We start from the raw sequence: 20,267 nt of genomic DNA, 5'->3' as shown, positions 1-20,267 counted from the left end.
ATGCTGAAAGAGGAAAACATTTGTTCTCACACTAGAAGGTCTGGTCTGGGCAAGAGCCTGGGAAGGGACTGACGGAAAGGTGGCAGAGGCCCCCAGGAAAAGCTGGTTTTCCTTATCTAACAGCAGCAGCTTCCATTTTTAGAACTGAATTTTGTGTGTCTTCATATCGCATCGTGTTATTTCATTTGATTCTCACAGCAAGTTTTTTGGGAAGAGAGTATAAATATTATTGCCCCTATTCTACAGATGGGGAAACTAAAGCATAGAACACTTAAATGAATTACCCAAGGCCACACAGATAATAGGATGTGGGATACACTTTCTAAAAATTAGTAATAATAATAATAGCAGCAACATATAATATATGATAAAATTATATTTGATTAATAATAACATATAACCAGTATGTAACACTTATATATAAGCCATTACTATGTGCTAAGTACTTTACATTATCCCATTTGATCCTCTTTTATTAACCTCATTTTCAAGATGAGCAAATTGAGGCAAACAGGTTAAAGTGACTTGCTCAGGGTCACATAGCTAGTGTCTGAGGACACATTTGAACTCAGATCTTCGTGACTCCAGGTCCTGTGCTCTACCCACTGTGCCACTTACCTGCCCCGCTTTTATTTCCCCCATACACAAAGGTGGAACTAGGGCAGGGAGAATAGGACTTTGCCTCGGGTGCTGACATGGGCCATGACTGAGTGGGAAAGAGGGTTCCCAAGAATGAGCAGAAGAAGCAGGGTGTCAGGTGACAGGTACCCCTCTCACTACGACCGCATCTATGGTTGGTCCGTTCTCCGTGGGCCACCTCCCCCCACATACATGCCATCTACTGCAGTGAGTGCTACTTCCCCTCCCATACTGTTCTTTATATCATGTTGGCCTCTAAGAGTCCTCAGATTAAACAGTAACACCCATTCTCCTTTAATAAATGATTTGGGGGAAAGTGAATTAAATTAGTAGCATTTGTCCCTAGATCAGAGGCATCAGAATGGGTGGTATAAAAAACAAACAAAAATACCCTTAACCTCCAAAATAAAAACCAAACCCAAACTCTTAAGCAAGTCAGATTTTCTCCTTAATAGGCCCAAGTTCCAAGCTGGAGATCCAAACAAGCATATGAGCAGACCCCTGACACATCTCACCTAGCATCCTTCATGCTGTTCAGAAAGAATCCTGCTGGCTGGCTTAAAAGGCAGATATTAGAGTCCAGGCACTGGAGGATGGAACATGACCACATGGGAAGGTGTTCTCAAAATTCGTGGTAACTGCTTAGTTTGTATCCGAGGTCAGGTACCAGTAGGAAGGAGAGAACCCAGAAAGCAGAGCACAGTCGCCAAAGCCCACTTTCTTATTTGTAGCTGCCAGGAAGAGCCTTTGGGGGGGAGAGGACCCAAGGTGGCAGGGAAGGATGGAAGGGAGAGAGGGAGTTCCATGTTGTTAAGTGCCAACAAAATCAGGGCATGGAGGAGTCATGATTTTTTGAAATCTTTTCTGTACCCATTACTGCACCTAAAATTTCATTGCTTCTCACAATTTTTTTGAGGGAGAAATAGCACACTATTTCAAAATCTCCCTAGCTTTAACTTGGCCTAGGGGTCACATCTATGGATACAAACCTCACAGTCATGCAGCTGTGAAGAATTTAGAATTACAGATATCAGAACTGGAAAGGCCCTTAGATATTGTCTTGTCATCCTCATTTATTTTTACAGACAAGGAAACCAAGTCCCAGAGAAGTTCTGTAAATCAACGGCCCAAGGTGAGTTGGGATCAGGGACTAGAACTCAGGCCTCCTGACTCTTGGCACACTGAGCTGTTACCCATCATTACCTCAATTTAATCTCTGTAGAATGGAGAGAATGATACCTTTCCTACTTATCTCACAGAATTGCTTCGAGGATCAAATGAACATTTTTTGAGATGAAAGGCTCTATGGTAGAGGGGGGAAAAAAACTAGACTTAAGCAGAAAGATCTGATTTCAAGATGGTGGTCACTTCAGATGTCATCGAGTACAACTTCAATGGAAATTCCTTTCAAAAGGACTTTGTCATTTATTAAATAAGAATTCCTTTTGCAAGACCACCAAGATGACATGGTCATCCACATAAATCCAGGACATCCTGAGAAAGCCTGTTTTACTAGTGGACAGGTCAAATTGTTAAGTACTTCCTTTTATCATTACTTCTTTTCCATCTTAGAATTTGGGACAGGGAAGGCAAAGAAAGCTGGGCACAGGTCTGAATATGTAGCCTAGAATTTAGGAAAGCAAATACCCAAGAGTTCAGGAGAAAGGCTCTGTTAGATCCCATGGACTGAAATTCTACAGGGGAAGTCAGGCCAAGATGGATGGGAAGTTCTCAAGAATGAAATTCTGGATACCCAAATTCTTCTGAGGGGGAAAAGGAGAGCACTCTATAGAAAACAATGTGGAGACACAGGCAACTCATTAATAAAATTAGAATTTAAAGAGTCATGTACAGAAGATGGATTTGGGAGCAGGTAAGGTGCATACAGAAGTGTGGTATGGTGTTTTTAGAATAGCGTTAAGAGTCCTGAAGCTTATAATGAGCAAAGGTTGATAAGGAAAGCTAATGACACCAAAAAGTGTGTGTATGTGGGGAACAGAAGATGATAGATGGACTGTAACTTTTTAGCATGGACAAGACAATATTTTTTGTTGTTGTTCAGTTGTTTCAGTTGTGTCTGACTCTTCATGACCCCATTTGGGGTCTTCGTGGCAAAGATACTGGAGTGGTTTGCCATATTCTTCTTCAGCTCATATGACAGCTGAGGAAACCTGAGGCAAACAGGGTTAAGTGACTTGCCCAGAGTCACACAGCTGGTGACTGAAGACGGATCTGAACTCAGGAAGATGAGTCTTCCTGACTCCAGGTCCTATACTCTATCCATTGTACCATGTAGCTACCCTTATGAGACAATTACAACATCCTTATAACAGACATCAAGGCACAGTGATTGAATAATGTACCTGGAGTTAGGAAGACCCGAGTTTGAATTCTACCTCAGAAACTTATTAGCTTCATGATACTGGGCAAGAAACGACTTCTCTGTGCCTCAGTTTCTTCAATGATAAAATAGTTAATAGGCATTATTGTACCTACTTCCCAGGGTTATTATTAAGGAACAAATGAGATGTCTGTAGAGTATGGTGCAAATCTTAAAGCACTGTATCAGTGTCGGTTATTATTATTCATATTTCTCTACTTCTGTTTTCTCTAAGAATAATCTATGGATTGGAAAATACAAAACAAAAATGAAAAAAAGAAGCTGAAACCCAGGGTAAGTAGGGAATGCGAGAGTCCCCAGCTACCCTTCATGAGCTCAATCAACAGGCCCAAATGAACTATATCCCAAAACGCTGAAGGTCACTGAGTTACCGTTTGAAAGATCATGGACAACAGGTGAAGTTTCCATTAGGAAAAAGGTCCTAAATGACAAAACAGGCCACCGAGTGGTGTATGGTCCACTATACTATGGTCCACTGAGTTTGATTTTGATTTCTGGCACAAGTCTAGGGCATATTATTAGACACACACAATCCTCAGAGCTGGAAAGAAGCTCAGAGGTTGTCTAGTCCAATCTGGATCTGAGCAGGAATCCTTAACAGCCCCACTGACAAATGGTCATGCAGCCTCTGCCTGAAGTCCTTCAATGAAGAGGAACCTCATAGCCTATTCCACTTTTGAATGACTCCCATTATTAGAAGTTATTCCTAAAGATTCCTAGTGAGTCACTCCCTCTGTGGCTTCCACCCAAAGAAGCACTCACCGAGAAGGACACTGGACTTGGTATTCACAGTCCTGAATTCACATCTTACTTCTGACACTTAGAAGTGTTGTGGTGATCATGGGCAGGTTCCTGAAATGCAACAGGCCTGTTCCTTCATGTGTAAAATGGAATGAAGGAAACAAACTTGTATTAAACACTTATGAGGTACCAGCCTCTGTACTAAGTGCTGCAGATACAAAAGCAAAAGGAGACAGGTCCTGCCCTCGAGGAGCTTACATTCTAGAGGGGGAAGACAACTAATAAAAGGAACCTGAAACACAGGGGGCTGGGATAGAAAAGGAGGTACTGGGCACGGACCCATGGTTTTAAAGTCAAGGAACAGGGCCAGGAGGGGAATAAAGGTCAGCATGTGCCTTCTACAAAACGGAAACCCCAGGAGAAATTCAACAGTGGGGGAAGGGGGTGGGCCATAAGGAAGGATATTCTAGGTCCACCCCCCACTTTAGGTTGAGAAGGAAGTAGCAGTGGTTAGATGCTCCAGGGGTGAGAAGGCCCAGGTGCTGAAGGAATTGCGGTGTAAGACAGTGCTTTTGCAGTCTGGAAACCAGGAACAGGGCCAGGAGGGGAATGAATGGGGATAATAATAATATCTGCAATCTCTACTCCACAGGCTATTCTGATGAAAGCTTTTTTGGAAACCTTAAAACCTGGTTCTATGACTTCAGTGACAGGTCTCCTTCCTGACTCCCATTCCTTATGGCACACACAACAGTACCACTCTGCCCAAAAGCCATTTCTTATAGGAAGCCCTCCCTGATTGCTACAGTCAGAAATTATATTTCTTGCTTGAGACTTTGCCTAGCCTTTTGAATCATCTTCTGCCTCGGGAGAAGCAACATGCTATAGTGAAAAAGAGCTCTAGACCTGGGGACAGAAGCCAGAAGTTCCAGACCAGGCTCTGTTACTTTAGGATCATACAGGGAGGGAACACTAACAAGCATTTAAGCACCTATTATGAGCCAGGTGAGACAGCTAGGTGGCATAGTAGATAGAGTGCTGGACCTGGAGTCAAGAAGACCTGAATTCAAAACCAGCCTCAGACATTTATTAGCTGTGTGACCCTGGGAAAGTCGCTTAACCCTGTTTGCCTCAGCTTCTTTATCTGTAAAATGAGCTGCAGAAGGAGATAGCAAACCACTCCAGTATCTTTGCCAAGAAAATCCCAAATGGGGTCACAAAGAGTCAGATACTACTGAAACAACTGAACAAATGAGAGGCACTGTGCTAAGCACTTTACAAAATTATCTCATTTGATTCTCACTATAACCCTGGGAGGTAAGTGCTATTATTATCCCCATTTTACAAAACGAGTAAACTGAGGCAAACAGAGGTTAAGAGACTTGCCCAGGGTCACACAAATAATAAGTGTCCGAGACTAGATTTGAATTCAGGTCTTCCTGACTCAAGGTCCAGTGTCCATCCATTGTATCACATAGTTGCTAGTACAGATAAATAATACTGAAAGACAGAGCAAGGATCCCCAAAGGTCTTCACAGGCTAGAACACTGAGGCAAATCTAATAAGATAGAATTAAATAAGGATAAATATAATGTCTAACATCTAGGTTTTAAAAAAAATCAACATCATAAGCATGAGATGGGGGAAGGTATTGGCTAGACAGCAATCTGAGAAAAGATCTGGCCTGCTAGATCCCTATGAATTTACCCTGTGACTTAGCAGCCAAAAAAAGCTTAGATGATCTGGAAGATGAATTAAGGGGAGGAGGCACAGTGTCCAGGACTCACGGATGTGATAAGCCTTGCTTTTCTTTGCCTTAGTCAGACCCCACATGGAATATAAGGTTCACTTTTGGGTACTTAATTTTAGGAAGGCCATTAATAACCTTAAGAGGAGGGCTACAGGATGGTGAAGGGTCTTTTGTTCCAACCATGTGTGGAATACTTGAAAGAACTGGGGATGTCCGGCCTAAAGAAGACTTGGAGGTGGGGAACCATGACGGCTGTCGAGAGTGATGACATGTACGTGTGTGTGTGTGTGTGTGTGTGTGTGTGTATTAGATTGCTATTTTTGACCCCAAGGGCAGAGCTAAGCAAAAGGTATGGAAGCAACAGAGGCAGATTTGGTTTGAAGGCTGGAACAGTTTCCTAACAACTCGAGTTGGCCCCAAACCGAACTGGGCTGCCTTTGGAGGTGTCCATTCCCCTCCCTGGAGGTTTTCTGAGCAAAGTCTGCGTTTGCTGTAGAGGTGGATCCTTGTGGAAGTACAGGGTGGACTAGAGGTCTCTGAGGTCACTTTTAACCCAGAGATTCCACGGGTGCCTTTGTGAAGTCACATGTGAGGCGAGTACCTTGGCCGGGACTGAAGTATTATACCCCGATGCTGAGCAAACACCTGCTTATGTAGGACTAGCTTCTACCTGGCATGGATTTCTGTATTTTTCTAAAGTAACCCTTGGTATTGTACTGAATACGTAAATTAATTTAGGTAGTCACATCATTTTTATATTAGCACAGTCCAATCAGGAGCAATTTAATACTTCTCCACTTACTTGGGTCTGTCTTTATTTCTACATCTACCTGCCATGGAAAACAACAATAATAAAAAGTTTTCCTTAAATTCACTTATTCGAGCTATTTTACTTTAGCTTATTTCTTAGAAAGAGGCCAAGAATAGAGTAGTATTTAACCTAGTAATCTGTCAGAGGCAGCTAAGCGGCTCAGTGGCTAGAGAGTGCTGGGCCTGGAATCTAAAGGACCTGAGTTTGAAACTAGCCTCAGATACTTACTAGCTGTGTGATCCTGGGCAAGTCACTGAAACTTTGTTCGCCTTAGTTTCCTCATCTGTAAAATGTGGATAAAAGTACCTAGATAGATTTATCTATCTCTCTATTGATCACTTTCCAAATCTTAATATATGAAAATGGCAGCTGCTGAACTAACTGCACAAAAAATCCCCCTGTATACACGTCTCAAGGATCTGGAAGAACAGAGGTCAGAGGATGTGAAGTTGGAGGGAATGCTTGCGGCTAGTGATTTTTTTTTTAAATCACCACCTTCTTTTGAAGAAACATCTTCCCCTGCTCAAGAGATCTGTGGGCTGGGCTGTGCACTGTCTCTCTTTCTCAAAGAGATTAATCACGAACACCCAGTAGCATCTGCTGATGAAACTTAACTGCCTGAGAAAAAAAAATAATTCTCAAAGAGCTTGGGCCTATCTGAGGTCGAAATCAGGCTCTCACCCATCTTCTCTCCTCTGGGCACTTACCCTGTTGGCTCTATCACTGCTCATTCACTCAAAACCCATTAGCACCTACACCAGAAGGTGGACAGTGTGGAGGGAGAACGGTACAAATCCGACTGGCCAGCTGGCTGCTAATTAAGCTGCTCTAGCAAAGGGAGGGTGGGTGGGACTGCCGGCTAGCTTCCATGTCTCTCTTTCTTTCTCAATTCTGCCCCAAGTTTATTCATCAAGGAGAAGTGAGAGTCTCTGGTGCTTCATTTAGATACAAACTGACAAGGAGATTCCTACTCTTCTTTTTAAAATAAGGTGCGAGGTCTTTGTATGCCATTAAACTTATGTGGCTTCTTTTTAGGGAGGTATGTGGGACTTTAGAGCCTAAAATGGCTCAACCATAAGAGTTCTCCCCTTCCTAGTCCTGGGCTGGCCCTGCAGTGTTGGGGCTGCAGAGAAGAAGGTGGGTTTCCATCTGTGCATACATCTCCTCTTCCCACTGTGTATCCTCTACAGTTGCCACCAAGCTGGGCGAGGTGCAGGAGGGACCCCATCTGCACTGACCTGGTGAGAAACACCAGCCTGGATCTGATTCCATGGGAAGGCCCATTATGTGGAGGGTATGGACATTAGTAACCATGGTTACCTCCTCTGCCTCTCCCCCTGAGGCTCCCTGGGTCTAAATCACACCAATCTAGTCTAGATTTGCAGGGGTTATGGGTGGCCAATTTAAAGGAGAACACGGTTACTTAACCAGGACATGCAGCTCATACCCTGTTATTTATGCAACAGTATACACCAAATACTTTAAGTCTTTTAAAAATATTTCGGGTTGGAGGAAACAGCTCTAAATCCGTCTAACTATCCTGGGTACTTACTCTTAAAAACCACATCGTTCTTTGTCTGACAGCAGCCAACACAAAACACATACAGAATGAATTCTAACAATTCCTATTAGAAAAAGAAAGAGGAAAGCAGGCAAGAGGCATCATAGACTGGGCAGAGGGTTGACTTTATATGTAAATGGCAGCCGCGGCTGTTTATTATCTTAGCCTTGTAAATAAGGACATAGAATTTAGCAGCCCCAATTAAATGTATATGCATGTGTGTGTATGTGTGTGCGTGTGTGCATATTTGGAACAAAAGGGATGGAGAGAGAAAGAGAAAGAGGTGAGGAAAGGGGAGGGGAGAGGGAGTGCTTCAGAGACAGGAAGACTCAGATATAAGTTCTCTCTCTGACACATACTGGCTGGGTGAGCCTAAAAAGTCACTCTCTAACATTATAAATTCCAAAGAAGGTACCAATTTACAATGATAGGAGGAACTTTTCTGAGGAACTTCCAACACTCATGAAATAAAAGATTTAGTTTTTTAATAGTAAGTATGTATGTTGTGTATATATATATGTATATGTATTTTTATATATACACACATATATACAGATATACTTTTAATAATATATTACGTATAATTATGTTATATATAAATGCTAAAATGTATTTTATAATAACTTTCAATAATCAAAATATTAACTATATTTAAATCATAGGTCTGGTAGAATGTATATATATGTGTGTTTTATCGATCTATCTATCTCTCTCTATATAACACACACACACACTTATACTAGTACACACACACATTTATACCAGTATATTTATCCATCTATTCAAATCTCTGGTCTAGTAAAAAAAAAGTATATGCACACACATTTATACAAGTATAATAAATAAATATATTTAAATTTCATGTCTGGTAAAATAAAGAAGAGTTCCAAAGCTTTAATAGCTTAAAACAGCACTAATGCTTTTGGGATACCCTCCGTATATGTGTATGGGTGTATGTGTATGTACATATGTGTGTGTATATTATGTAGCATATTTTAAATACACTTATTCTTGCGAAGTGATGTGAAATATATATTATAAGAATAACTAGGCACATTCAAATCACAGGTCTGATAAGATATATAATATCTGTCTGTATCTCTGCTGTTGTGGTTGTTTAGATGTTTCAGTCATATCTGACTCTCCATGATCCCATTTGGGGTTTTCTTGGCAAAGATAGTGGAGTTGTTTGCCATTTCCTTCTCTAGCTCATTTTATAGATGAGAAAACGGAGGCAAACAAAGCTGACTTGCCCAAGGACACATAGCTAGTAAGTGTCTGAGGCCAGATTTGAACTCAGGAAAAGGGACCTTCCTGACTCCAGGCTGGTCATTCTATCCACTGTGCCACCTAGCTGCCAATATATAATCTTTATATATTGATTTAAATGTTTATTTAATATACTGATACCTAGCTATATGTGTATATAAACACATATACCTATGTATACATACACACTTGTATATATGTGTATACCTTATACATAACCATTATTTTAAAAATTGGACACATCCCAGAGTCTCCCTCATTCATTCTCCCTGATGGAAATGTACCAGTTGTTTAAAAAAAGTAACAAAAGCAATTTCTCTCTTTCCCTCTGACTCTTTGCCTGGGAGTGATTTAGACAAGTTACTACTTCCGAGGCTGAATTACCTGTCTAAACGTGGCCAGTGTCTTCAGTTACACCTTCAGAATCAGAATCATAATTGGTCGACTCCGCTCGACCCTCTGGTGCTGCTTGATTCCAGCTATCTGTACAGTCTGAGATGCCATCGTCCTCCCCAACCGTCACCTCTACCCAGTCCACAACATCAGACTCCTCATTCTCATCACTGCCATGACCATCCCGGCTGTTACCTTCAGATCTGTCCGAAGCGGCCTCTGTTGTCTTGCCCGGCAAGGAGTCTTTGGTCTTTTCGCAGCCCACTTTTGCCCTGGTCACCAGTTTGTCCAAATCCTCTTCCCTCAGCTTTTTGTGGTCCTTGAAATATTGCTGAAGCATCTCACCCCCATTCTTTGCACTTTCAGCGAGGTGTGGCGTTCCACACCTCAGGACGGACTCGTTACCGTGGCCATCCACAGCATGTTGCTGTTGGTACTGGTCGATCCATTTCAAGGTTCCAGTCTTTAGTGAACATCTGTTCTCTTTGAACCAACGCACAATCTCAGTTCGGACCAGACCAGTTTTTGCTGCTAACTGGTCATATTCCTGTGGGGTGGGCCACTGGGTTCTTGCAAATGTACTCTTCAGGAGGTGGATTTGTTCCTGGCTCTTCATCATTGCTGGGGAGGGGCTAGAGAGAGAACTGGCCAGCTGGGCGCTGGAAAGCTGGTCTATCCGAGATAAAGTACCATTGGGGACCACTGCTTCTTTGCTCTTTTTGCTAGATCCCATGGAGTCTAAGACAGCTTGCTCCATGCTGTCCCTAAGCTTTCTCCTCTCTGAAAACCAGGTATCAATTTCTCTCCTGCTCAGCTTAGTTTCTGATCTGAGCCGATCCAGCTCTCCTTGGGTGGGGAAAGAACTTTTCATGAAACTATCTTCCAGAACTTTGAGCTGACCCTGTGTTTTTTCTTTGAATTTTTGCGGGGCAAAGTCTGGGTACGCATGGTAGGAACGTCCATGCCGGGCAGCCGCGATGGCCAACTGGTCTTTGGCAAGGGACTCGCTGGTGATATGCACGATGCCCCTTTGGCTCCTATATCTGTGATCGCTGAACCATTTCTTGATGTCGCTCCTGGCGAGGCCGGTGACCTCGATGAGCCGGTAGACTTCCGCGTCATCAGGGAACTGACTCTGGAGGAAACTTGCTTTCAGTTCAGCTATCTGTTCTTTTGTCTTTTTCCGATCATTTGTCGTGGGCAGTATGGTGGGGGTTACCTTTGGTGGGGGCTCAGGAACCTGGGCAACGTGGGCCCGTTTGGGCTCTGGAGCTGCTTGGAGATTTGGTAAGGGTCTCTTCTGGCCATGACTGGTCACCCCCGCGACAGCAAGTGTGATGGGGGAGCAAGAAACTGTCGATCCATTAGTCACTTGGGTCAAAACAAGACTGGTCTGGCCAAGGATCTGGCAAGGTAAAGCAGTCTGGATGATAGGCTGGGACATCTTGGTGGATGCCAACTGAGCTGGTAACACAGTGATAGTCTGGGGGACTGACTGGATCGTCCCATTAAACATCTTCTTCCTCGCCTCTTCTACCTCTTCCGGAGACCAGCTTATACCGTGCTTCAAGCGCTGGGTGGCAAACCAGATTCTGATGTGCTCCTCGGGATGTTTGGAAGCGGCTGTCAACCATGACAGTTCTGCTTGTGTTGGGTAAGGGAACTTGTTGAAGGAGTTAATCATGGTGGCATTGGTGTCCAGGGCACAGTTATATTTGGTACTATTCAATGGGACAGGGACCTTGGGGACAAGATTAATATTTGGTGGTAGCTGTACAGAAGGCATCACGTGCCCTAGTGAGTCTTGGAGCAGTTCAATGCCATTAAGCCTCGCAAAAGCCTCGGCAGCCTCCGTCACCACTCGAGCGGTGGCATTCCCTTCCACGTGGTTATCAGAACCACTTTCTTCTGGTTTCCTAGGTGCCTTCTTGGCATCAGCTTTGGGTTTCCCCAGTTTCATGATAGGCGTCTTACTCATAGAGATCCCGGGGTCGCCGTCGCCGCTCCCCAGGTTGCCACCACTGACGGTCACGCCATGGTTGGATCCTTCGATGGACTGTTCTAAAACCGTTTGGTTATTGCGTTTAATCAACTTGAGCTTGAAGTTTGTCTCCCCAGGGTGGAACTTGGCATTGTGGTCGGACAAGGAATCATACTTTTTGGTGGTGAAGTTACACTCTGCACATACGTAGAGTGGGTTGAGGATCACGTTGGGATGCTGCATGTCCACGTGCTCCGTGAACTCGTTCAGGTTCTGTGTAGAGTATGGGCAGTATTTACATTCGTAACCCCCCTGCAGTTTTTTGGATTGGTTCTCTGTTGCTGACTTCACCTCCATCAGTTCACTTTCTTTGGAAGAACTCTCAGGCTCTGTGGTCCAAGCATCTTTGCCAGAGTCAGGCTGGGGAACTCCAACTTCTTTGTCTTTGCCTCTGTCAACATCCTCGGGCACTTCTTGTTCTACGACTTGAGACGTCCGCACCATACACGGAGTTGTTGATTTTCTCTTGCTTGCCATAGTATCTGTCTGGTGTGCAATGTCTTATTTTATTTAGTTTTTTTTGGGGGGGGACAGTAAAATGTGGGGAATGAATGATCCAGAAGGACTTTGCTTTTGAAATGGCTTTGGCTTCCTTCAAACGTTCAAGTCTGGTGTTTACGTTTTCAGAAGGATTTCAGCTCAGAAAATGGCTCCTGTCAACTTCATCCACTAAACACATCAGACCACATTATATCTGTGGGATAAGAACAGAGGCAGGGTCAGTTTCTCTTCATGGTGCATTTACATTTTTTAAAAAATGAATAAGCATTTATCTGAGTTGTTTTCATAACCCATCCCAACTACCACCTCAACAACTAGGTAACCACAAAAAAAGGTTTGGGGGAGTGGGGATTCCAACCCAGAATAATGCATTTTGTGGGAGGAAAGGAGAAAACAGGTCCAAAGTGAGGAACAGGGACCCCAGTAATCATTCCACGGCTCAGGAGAAGGGAGGACAGAAAAGGAGAGAGGTGTCGAATGCTTCCCTTGGGAAGGATGGTGTGGGGGATGCTGGGGAAGGAGGGAAGTGTCGGGTGAACCCAAAGATCTCCACTCTTGTGTGCCCGACGATTCCATCTGGTTCAAGAGGGCAGAAGCAGGAACAAGCAATGGTGGCCAAAAGGTAAGTGCAGCTCTGATGCCGGTGAGATTTTCACAATCAGAGCTACCCTAAAGTGGAAGGGAGGAGTGGGAACTCTCAGCGTACATCTTCAGCGCTGAACCTGCATGACGGACCATTGGATATGAGACAGGGGGAACTCCTCTTGGGGAGGAGGTGGATTACGTGGCAGCTGGGTCCCTTGTGATTCTCCACTCCTGTAACTAACATGAGACATTAGCTTTGCACCACTGGCCAGTGGGAAGAGCACCGGACAGTCAGAAGGCCTAAAGTCACGTTCAGGCATCCAGGCCCCCTTAGAAAAGTCACTCAAGATTCCTGGGCCTCATCTTTCTCACCTGCACATCAGGGGTAATAATAAGTTGTACAACCTAGCACACAAGATCCTGCTTTGTCTTGGTCTAGACGCGATTTCTCCTCTGTAATGTACGAAGGTGTCTGAGGACACTAACAAGTTAGATGATTTGTCAGGACTCGAACATGGGTTTTCGTGACTCCAAGGCCAGCCCCTATGCCCCACTGTCTCACTGGGTTGTTGTGGCAGCTAGGTGGTATGATGGAGCTGGACTCAGAAAGATCCAAGTTCAAATCCAGCCTTAGACACTTCCTAGCAGTGTGGCCCTGAGCAAGTCACTTAAGCTCTGTCTTAATTTCTTCCTCTGTGAAATAGGGACAGTAATAGCAGCTACCTCACAGGGCTGTTATCAATAAAAATAAGATAACATAGGTAAAGTACTTTGCAAACTTTGAAGTACTAGATAAATGTTAGCTATTATTGTAGGGATGCAGTGAGCTAATGCATGCAAATGCATTTTGTAAACTGCAAAGCCCTGTAGAAATTCCAGCTATTATGCTATTTTGACAGCTATTATGTCAGACAAGCTAGGTGGCACTGTGGACAGAGCGCTGGAGTCAGGGAGAATGGAGTTCAAATTTGGCCTTAGTCACTTCCTAGCTGTGTGACTCTCAGCAAGTCACTTATCCGCTCTCTGCCTCAATTTCCTCATCTGTAAAATGGGGATAACAACAGCAGCTACACCTTGCAGGGTTGTTGTGAGGATCACACGAGATAGTATTTTTAGAAAGAGCTTAGCACAGTGCCTGGTAATCAGTAGGTGATTAATAAATGCTTGTTCCCTCCCTTCCTCCATTTTGAGCATTCTTTCGAATGGCTGGAAATAGCTTTCTGCTTCAAGTCTTTCCTGACTCTGATCCATCTACCACTCTGCTGCCAAAGGGATTTTCCTAAAGCAGAAATCTAACCATATGACACCCCTACTTAATAAATTCCAGTCGTTCCCTTTGGGAATAAATATAAAGCTCTTTACAATGTGGCTCCAACACTGTCTTTCCAGCCTTTTGTATACTCCCTGTGGTCTAGCTAAAGGGGCCTTGCCATTTCCATTCGCAGCAATGTAATTCCTACCGCCATCCCTTTGCACGGGCCCTCCTCCATGCCTGGAATGCCCTCCCTTCTCACGTCTATCTCTGAGAATCCCTAGCTTCCTTCAAGGCTTAGCTCACACACCATCTTAAACAGGAGGCCTTTCTGGATCCTGCCTGTTCTCTTCCCCTCCCCCCAACTCTATTTTTAGACAGGTGGTGGCACAGTGGATAGAGTGCTAGGCTTGGGGTCAGCTAGGTTTATGTCCAAATCCCGTCTCACACAGGCTGTGTGACTCTGGGCCAGTGACTCGGCTTCTCTCAGCCTCGGTTTCCTCATCTATAAAATGGGGACAATAATAGTACCTTCCTCTCAGGGTTGCTGCAACTATCAAATGATGTAACGTATATAAAAGCACTCATATGTTGTTATTCAGTTCTCATTTGTTGTGTCCAACTCTTTGTGATCCATTTGGGGTTTTCCTGGCAAAGATATTGGAGTGATTTGCCATTTCCTTCTCCAGATCATTTGACAGATGAGGAAATTGAGGCAAACAGGGTAAAATGACTTGTCTAGGGTCACACAGCTGCTAGTAAGTGTCTGAGGCTGGATTTGAACTCAGGAAAATGTGTCTCCCTGACATCAGGCGTGGCGCGCTCTATCCACTGCACCACCACCTAACACACAGGATGTGCTTTGGAAAAGCTTGCTGATTGGTTGATCCTAGAAGTTATGCAAAGACACAATGTATATGGCCTCAGGGCCTTTGAGGCAAACCACTTATTTAGTTCAGGTATAGACTGGTCAATGGATGAAACAATAAAGAATTACCTAACAAGATACTTCAGTCACATTAAACCTGTGTTCACTGAATCACTCTTTGAACTTTGGGCCAGACTTGCTAGCGTCTCTAAATTAGGTTAATAGCAAACTGTGTACTGACAGAAAAAAAAAAACACCAAACTTTCACTTAAATTAGACACCTAATTGTTTCTCATGTGCTCTTTCAGTGGCTGGTGAAATCAGTCCCATTCCTGTGACTGACCACTGCCTCTCACGGATCATAGGACCTGCAGGAAAGATAACTGGGGAATTAGATGAGGTTGGAGGAAAAACACAAAATGCAAAACGTCGTATGTGGCCAAAATGGATATATGCATGTGCTTGTTTGTTTTTCCCTCTGCTTCCTCACCTAGGAATCCAGGCACTATCTTTCACTGGGAGATGCCTTCTACTCTACTGAGACGTCTTCAGTAGTCACATCAAATCTGCCCTGACTCCTGGACAGTTGACATTTCTAATTTCAATCCACGCATTTCTTTCATTCTGGGCAGAGGAGTGGAAAGTAGAGGGTTGTGACAAGAATCCAGAGAGGATCATAGTCCACGGGAAGGAACCGGAGTCAGGCCTTGGTTCAAATCCCACTGAGATTTACTACCAGTGTGACTTTGGGCAGATCACTTTACTGTTCTGGGCTTTTGTTTCCTCATCTGTAAAACCAAGGGGTTGGGATATGTGGCGTCCGAGCTTCCTTCCACCTCTAGATCTATGATCCAATCTATGATCTAAGATCAATAAATGGAAGTTCTAGGGAGCCAGGGTTTGGGTCAACATTTGGAAGAATTTCTTAATGATTTTTCCTAACGTTGTCTCATGTGGCAGTACATTCCCTATTGCTAGAAATATTCACGTAGGAGCTAGAAAAGCCTTTTTGGGAAACTGTAATGAGAATTCATGCATTAAGTAAGGGCTGTACTAAATGACTTCAGGGGTCCCCCTTCCAACTGTGATTCTGTGATTTCAGGGCACCGTTCCCCAGAGACACATCCTGGGACCATTCTGTATCGTCAGAGAGGAGACAGGTACCAAAAATGGTGCTTCTCCAACTTGTTTGTTGAGGGACTGAACTTTCCCAACTCGGTGTTCCTTCCCCTTTTGTTAGGTGAAAGAAGAATGGGAGTAAAGTTAGGGCCTAGGAAGATAAGACAGTGATGAAGTTCCATAATGACATGCACATGAGTTCAAAAGATCAACCATACAAGTATAGGGTGGAGGAGGGACAGTAACAGAACAGCTAAAAACAGTGGCCATAATCTCATGATGCATTAATTAGTGCCCAGGACAAGACAGGAAGGCAACAGTCTCACCACTCTCCACCACGGGCAGAACACTCCTTGAAGGTTTCAGAGGTTCAATTCCGGATGTGACTATTTTAGAAAAACCATCAGAACAGTAGAGAAGGGACAGGGACTTGAGATCATGTCATATCCTAACCAGTTGATCTAATTAGGTATATTTATCCAACAGAAGTCATTTTTTTTTTTTAGAGTAGGAGATATAACAGTTGTCTTCAGGTATCTGAAGGGCTGTAAGGTAGAAGACAGACTTGTTGAGTCCTGTTTTGCCCCAGAAGGCTGAAACAGGAGCAATGGTTGGGAGCTGTAGAGCAGTACAATGTAGGAAAAGACTTCCCAACAATTCAGGGTTGGCTGTCTAAAAGTATAATGTGATGCTGCAGAAGTCATGGGTTCACTGTTACTGGAGGAGGTCTTTAGGAAGAGGTAGATGACCACTAGTGGGGTATTCTTAACCTGGGGCCTGGGAACTTAAGAAAATATTCCGATAACTGCATTTTAATATAATTTAGGATTTAATATTTAAATTTGGTCCTATGAGGACAAATTTAAAATAATTAATTTAATATAACTGGTTTCTTTTATAATCCTACGTATTTTATTTTATACATTTAACAACATTATTCTGAAAAGGGGTCCACAGGTTTCACCAGGCTGCCAAGGTATGACCCAAAAATGCTCGACAGCCCCTTTTGTAGAGGGGATTCTGTTTAGGAGCGGGTTGGACCAGGCACCTTACAATGTCCCTCCCAACTCGGAGGTTCTGTGATTCTATTAATGAAATACCAAACCAGGCACATGGATGAGGTCCTCAACAAGTCCTAAATTAAAGCCGTCATGGCATTATCTGGCTCTGCTGAAGCTATTTTGGCCAGCAAACTGCTGAGTTATTTTAAAATTAATTCTGGGAGTTGTTTATTACTATTTTGGACATTTATCCTGTCAGTTTAACCCATTCCCTCTTCCTCACCAAATTAAATTTCAAAATGTTGACTTGTAAAATGGTATAACCGAGTCTTTCCTAAGTAACCCCTTCTCCATCCCTGTCCCTTCAGTGTCCACCTATCTTTCCCTACTCCATTATTATTCTGAGAACAAGGCTTTTCCCACACCAATGACACAGACATTTTGGTCCTGTGACATTTCTTGCCCTTCCCCCAAAGTGGCCAGCAGTCTTAGAGGCCAGAGGAAATAGGTCAAAGAGCCCAACAGCCCTGTCTCCAAGCAGATGACACATGGTTGGGTTGTCAGGATGAGGGAAATGCCCCTGACATTTGAACTCTCTAATGAAGCATTTTAAGTTATGAGGCAGTGAGCAGTCAGACTTTGGAGGTGCTTGGCATCTTCAGGACTTTAGGTTAACCTAACAGGGACTGGGGAGAAGCCTAGGATTGTCAGAACTGAGCACCCTGTACCCTAGAGGTACCTGTCAGCTTTCAGCCCCTAAAGGAGCAATGTGCCAGATTTCAAAGCTTCCCACCTCATGGCTTTGGAGGGGGTGCCACTTCTAATTGAATGGCTTTTCCCTGGAACTGTCAGGGAAAATCACAGTGCGGTCTGGGAGCCTTCAAAGGATGTGTCCTGTCAAGGGACCAAAGCCACCCAAAAGGAGGCTTCTAGCTTCTTCGGGTCTTCCTAACAGACTTATTAGCTGATTCTGCCTGGGTGTATGTGAAGGGGCAGAGCCCTGCAGGTCCCCTCTCTATACATACCGGGGAAAGGAGTACCATCAGGAAAAGGGGTGGAGGAGTAGAAACCAGTGGTTCTGGCTACTGTTCCCAGCCCCCGAGCTCTCTTCTTGGAGGACCAAAGGATAAGTAATGAGCCTAGAGACCATGTACATTCAATCCCTTCATTTTACAATGTAACAACCTGAGGCCACTGTCACCCAGGTACTAAGCATCAGACGTAGGATTTGAATCTGGGTCCTCTGACTTCAGGGTATGCTGATCATTCCATTTCTGGCCTTAATCTCCCTTCTTTTTCCCATCTGTGAAATGGAAACTGGTTTGTAACCTGTAATAAAAACCACTGGTAACTATAAGTTGAATCTTCCCATAAAGAATATGAGCAGGGACTATGTTATTTTTTTCTATTTATATCCTCAGGAGATGGGGAAGGGAATAAGCATTTATAAAGCACCTACTATGTGCCAGGCACTACACTAGATGCTTTACAAATGATATCTCATTCAATTCTCACAAAAGCTTTGGGAGGTAGGTGCTATCATTATCCCCACTATATAGCTGAGGTAACTGAGGCAAACAGAGCTTACAAAGCTTGTATCTAAGGCCGCATTGGAACTCAGGTCTTCCTGATTCCATGCCTATCACTCAATTCACTACACTATGCAGTTAACATCTTTTTTTTTTTCCCCATTTCAGTTTCACTAGTTCTTTGTCATGTCTGACTCTTCATAACCCTATTTGGGGTTCTCTTGGCAGAGATACTGGAGTGGCTTGCTGTTTCCTTCTCCAGCTCATTTTACAGATGAGGAAACTGAGCCAAACAAAATTAAGTGACTTGCCCAAGGTCACACAGTCAGTAAGTGTCTGAGGCTGGGTTTAAACTCAGAAAGCTGAGTCTTTCTGACTCCTGGCTCTATCCACTGCACCACCTAACTGCAACTACATCTTTTGGACAGCTCTGAATGTCAGAAGTTTTTCTAACATCAAGCATGAACACTACAGATCAGAATTCAGGAGTAACAAAAGCTTAAAGGAATTTACTGCCAAGAAAGGGGATTTGTACCTTTTTTTTTTTTTTAAGGCAACTGGGGTTTAAGTAACTTGCCCAGGATCACACAGCTAGTAAGTGTCAAGTGTCCGGTTTGAGGCCAGATTTGAACTCCTGATCCCAGGGCCGGTGCTCTATCCACTGCCCCACCCAGCTGCCCCAGGATTTGTAGTTTTGGAATGGCAGGATCCATCCTCAGAAGTGTCTCTTTCTCCCCCCTTCCTTTATTGCTCCTTTGGTCTTTACTACATATGAGCTGTTGTGATCCCGGTCAGAACTTTGGAGACTAAAAGGCATTAGAATCACCATTATCACCATATACTCAAACGTGCCAATCAAATGAATCTTATCAGTTCACCAAAGCAGGCCTGGTCTGACCTCTGATGCCGCGTGCTATGGAAGCAATATGGTGTGGACGGAAAGACCTATGGCCAGGGGTGTTCTGGCAAAGGTTTTAACAACAAGATCTATGAAAATGCACAATCCACTTTTAAGTTTCATCCGCATTATTAACATTTTCTCCATCACCTTCTTAAGTCTAGACAATCAATAAAACAATTAATCCAGCCCTGATTTACAGTATGGGCTGATTTCTGAGTTGCGAATGGTCACACTGACAATTAATCATTGGCTCTCGTGAGCCCATACGAGCTGGCTTCAGCACACCCCTGCCTCTGGCTTGGGGGTCAGAGCACTTAGCACCAAGTCTTGCTTCTGCTACTTACAATGGCAAGGTCACTTACCCTCTCTGAGACTTAGTTTCCCCATCCATAAAAGAAGGCAGTTGGACTACAGGGCTTTGAAAGTCTCTTCTAGAGCAAAACTTATGCTCTCGTGTCAGTACATAAACTTTGGAAGAGTTTTATTTTTTTACCAGAATTAAATTACCACAGAATCTCAGAGTTGGAAGGGACCTCAACGTCACTTAGTCTAACCTGCACCTGAATAGGAATCCCTTGTACAACATCTCCCTATGACTGCCAAATCAGCCTTTGCCTGAAGACCTTTGAGGTAGCCCATCCCCACATCTGACCAGCTCTAATTACTAGGAAGTTTACTTTAATTTAAATTAAATCTCTGTCTCTACAATGCTCATTTATTGCCAAAGAAAGCATTTTATATTTGATCCTGGAGGTAAAAGGAAGCCACAGGGACTTATTGACTAGGGGAGTGATAGAAGATGAGGAAAAGGACCTGCTAAACATCCAAGCCATGTCAGGCTTATTCATCCCTCTTCTCTTCTGTTACCAAAGTAAAAAAAAAAAAAAAAAGAAAAAAAAAAGAAA

At 43.6% G+C, this 20,267-nt stretch overlaps 1 protein-coding gene across 5 annotated transcripts in view; it reads right to left on the bottom strand.

The window, feature by feature from the left end:
- ZHX2 (zinc fingers and homeoboxes 2) overlaps positions 1-20,267 on the bottom strand; it is a 216,592-nt gene that overhangs the window by 8,530 nt on the left and 187,795 nt on the right. For 4 of the 5 annotated variants that reach the window (XM_078153720.1, XM_078153719.1, XM_078153718.1 and 1 more), the window contains one exon: positions 9,557-12,300. In XM_078153720.1, coding sequence (XP_078009846.1) covers positions 9,561-12,083 — 2,523 coding nt within the window. In that variant the 5' untranslated portion in view covers positions 12,084-12,300 and the 3' untranslated portion in view covers positions 9,557-9,560. The remainder of the gene's footprint in view (positions 1-9,556; positions 12,301-20,267) is intronic. The other variant, XM_078153722.1, reaches the window with a different exon arrangement.

The sequence above is a fragment of the Phascolarctos cinereus genome, unplaced genomic scaffold, assembly GCF_003287225.1.
Source record: "Phascolarctos cinereus isolate Bilbo 61053 unplaced genomic scaffold, phaCin_HiC Scaffold_4;HRSCAF=312, whole genome shotgun sequence".
Taxonomy (NCBI): Eukaryota; Metazoa; Chordata; class Mammalia; order Diprotodontia; family Phascolarctidae; genus Phascolarctos; species Phascolarctos cinereus.
Note: the sequence above shows the minus strand (reverse complement) of the source record. Positions and strands in the feature narration are given on the sequence as shown.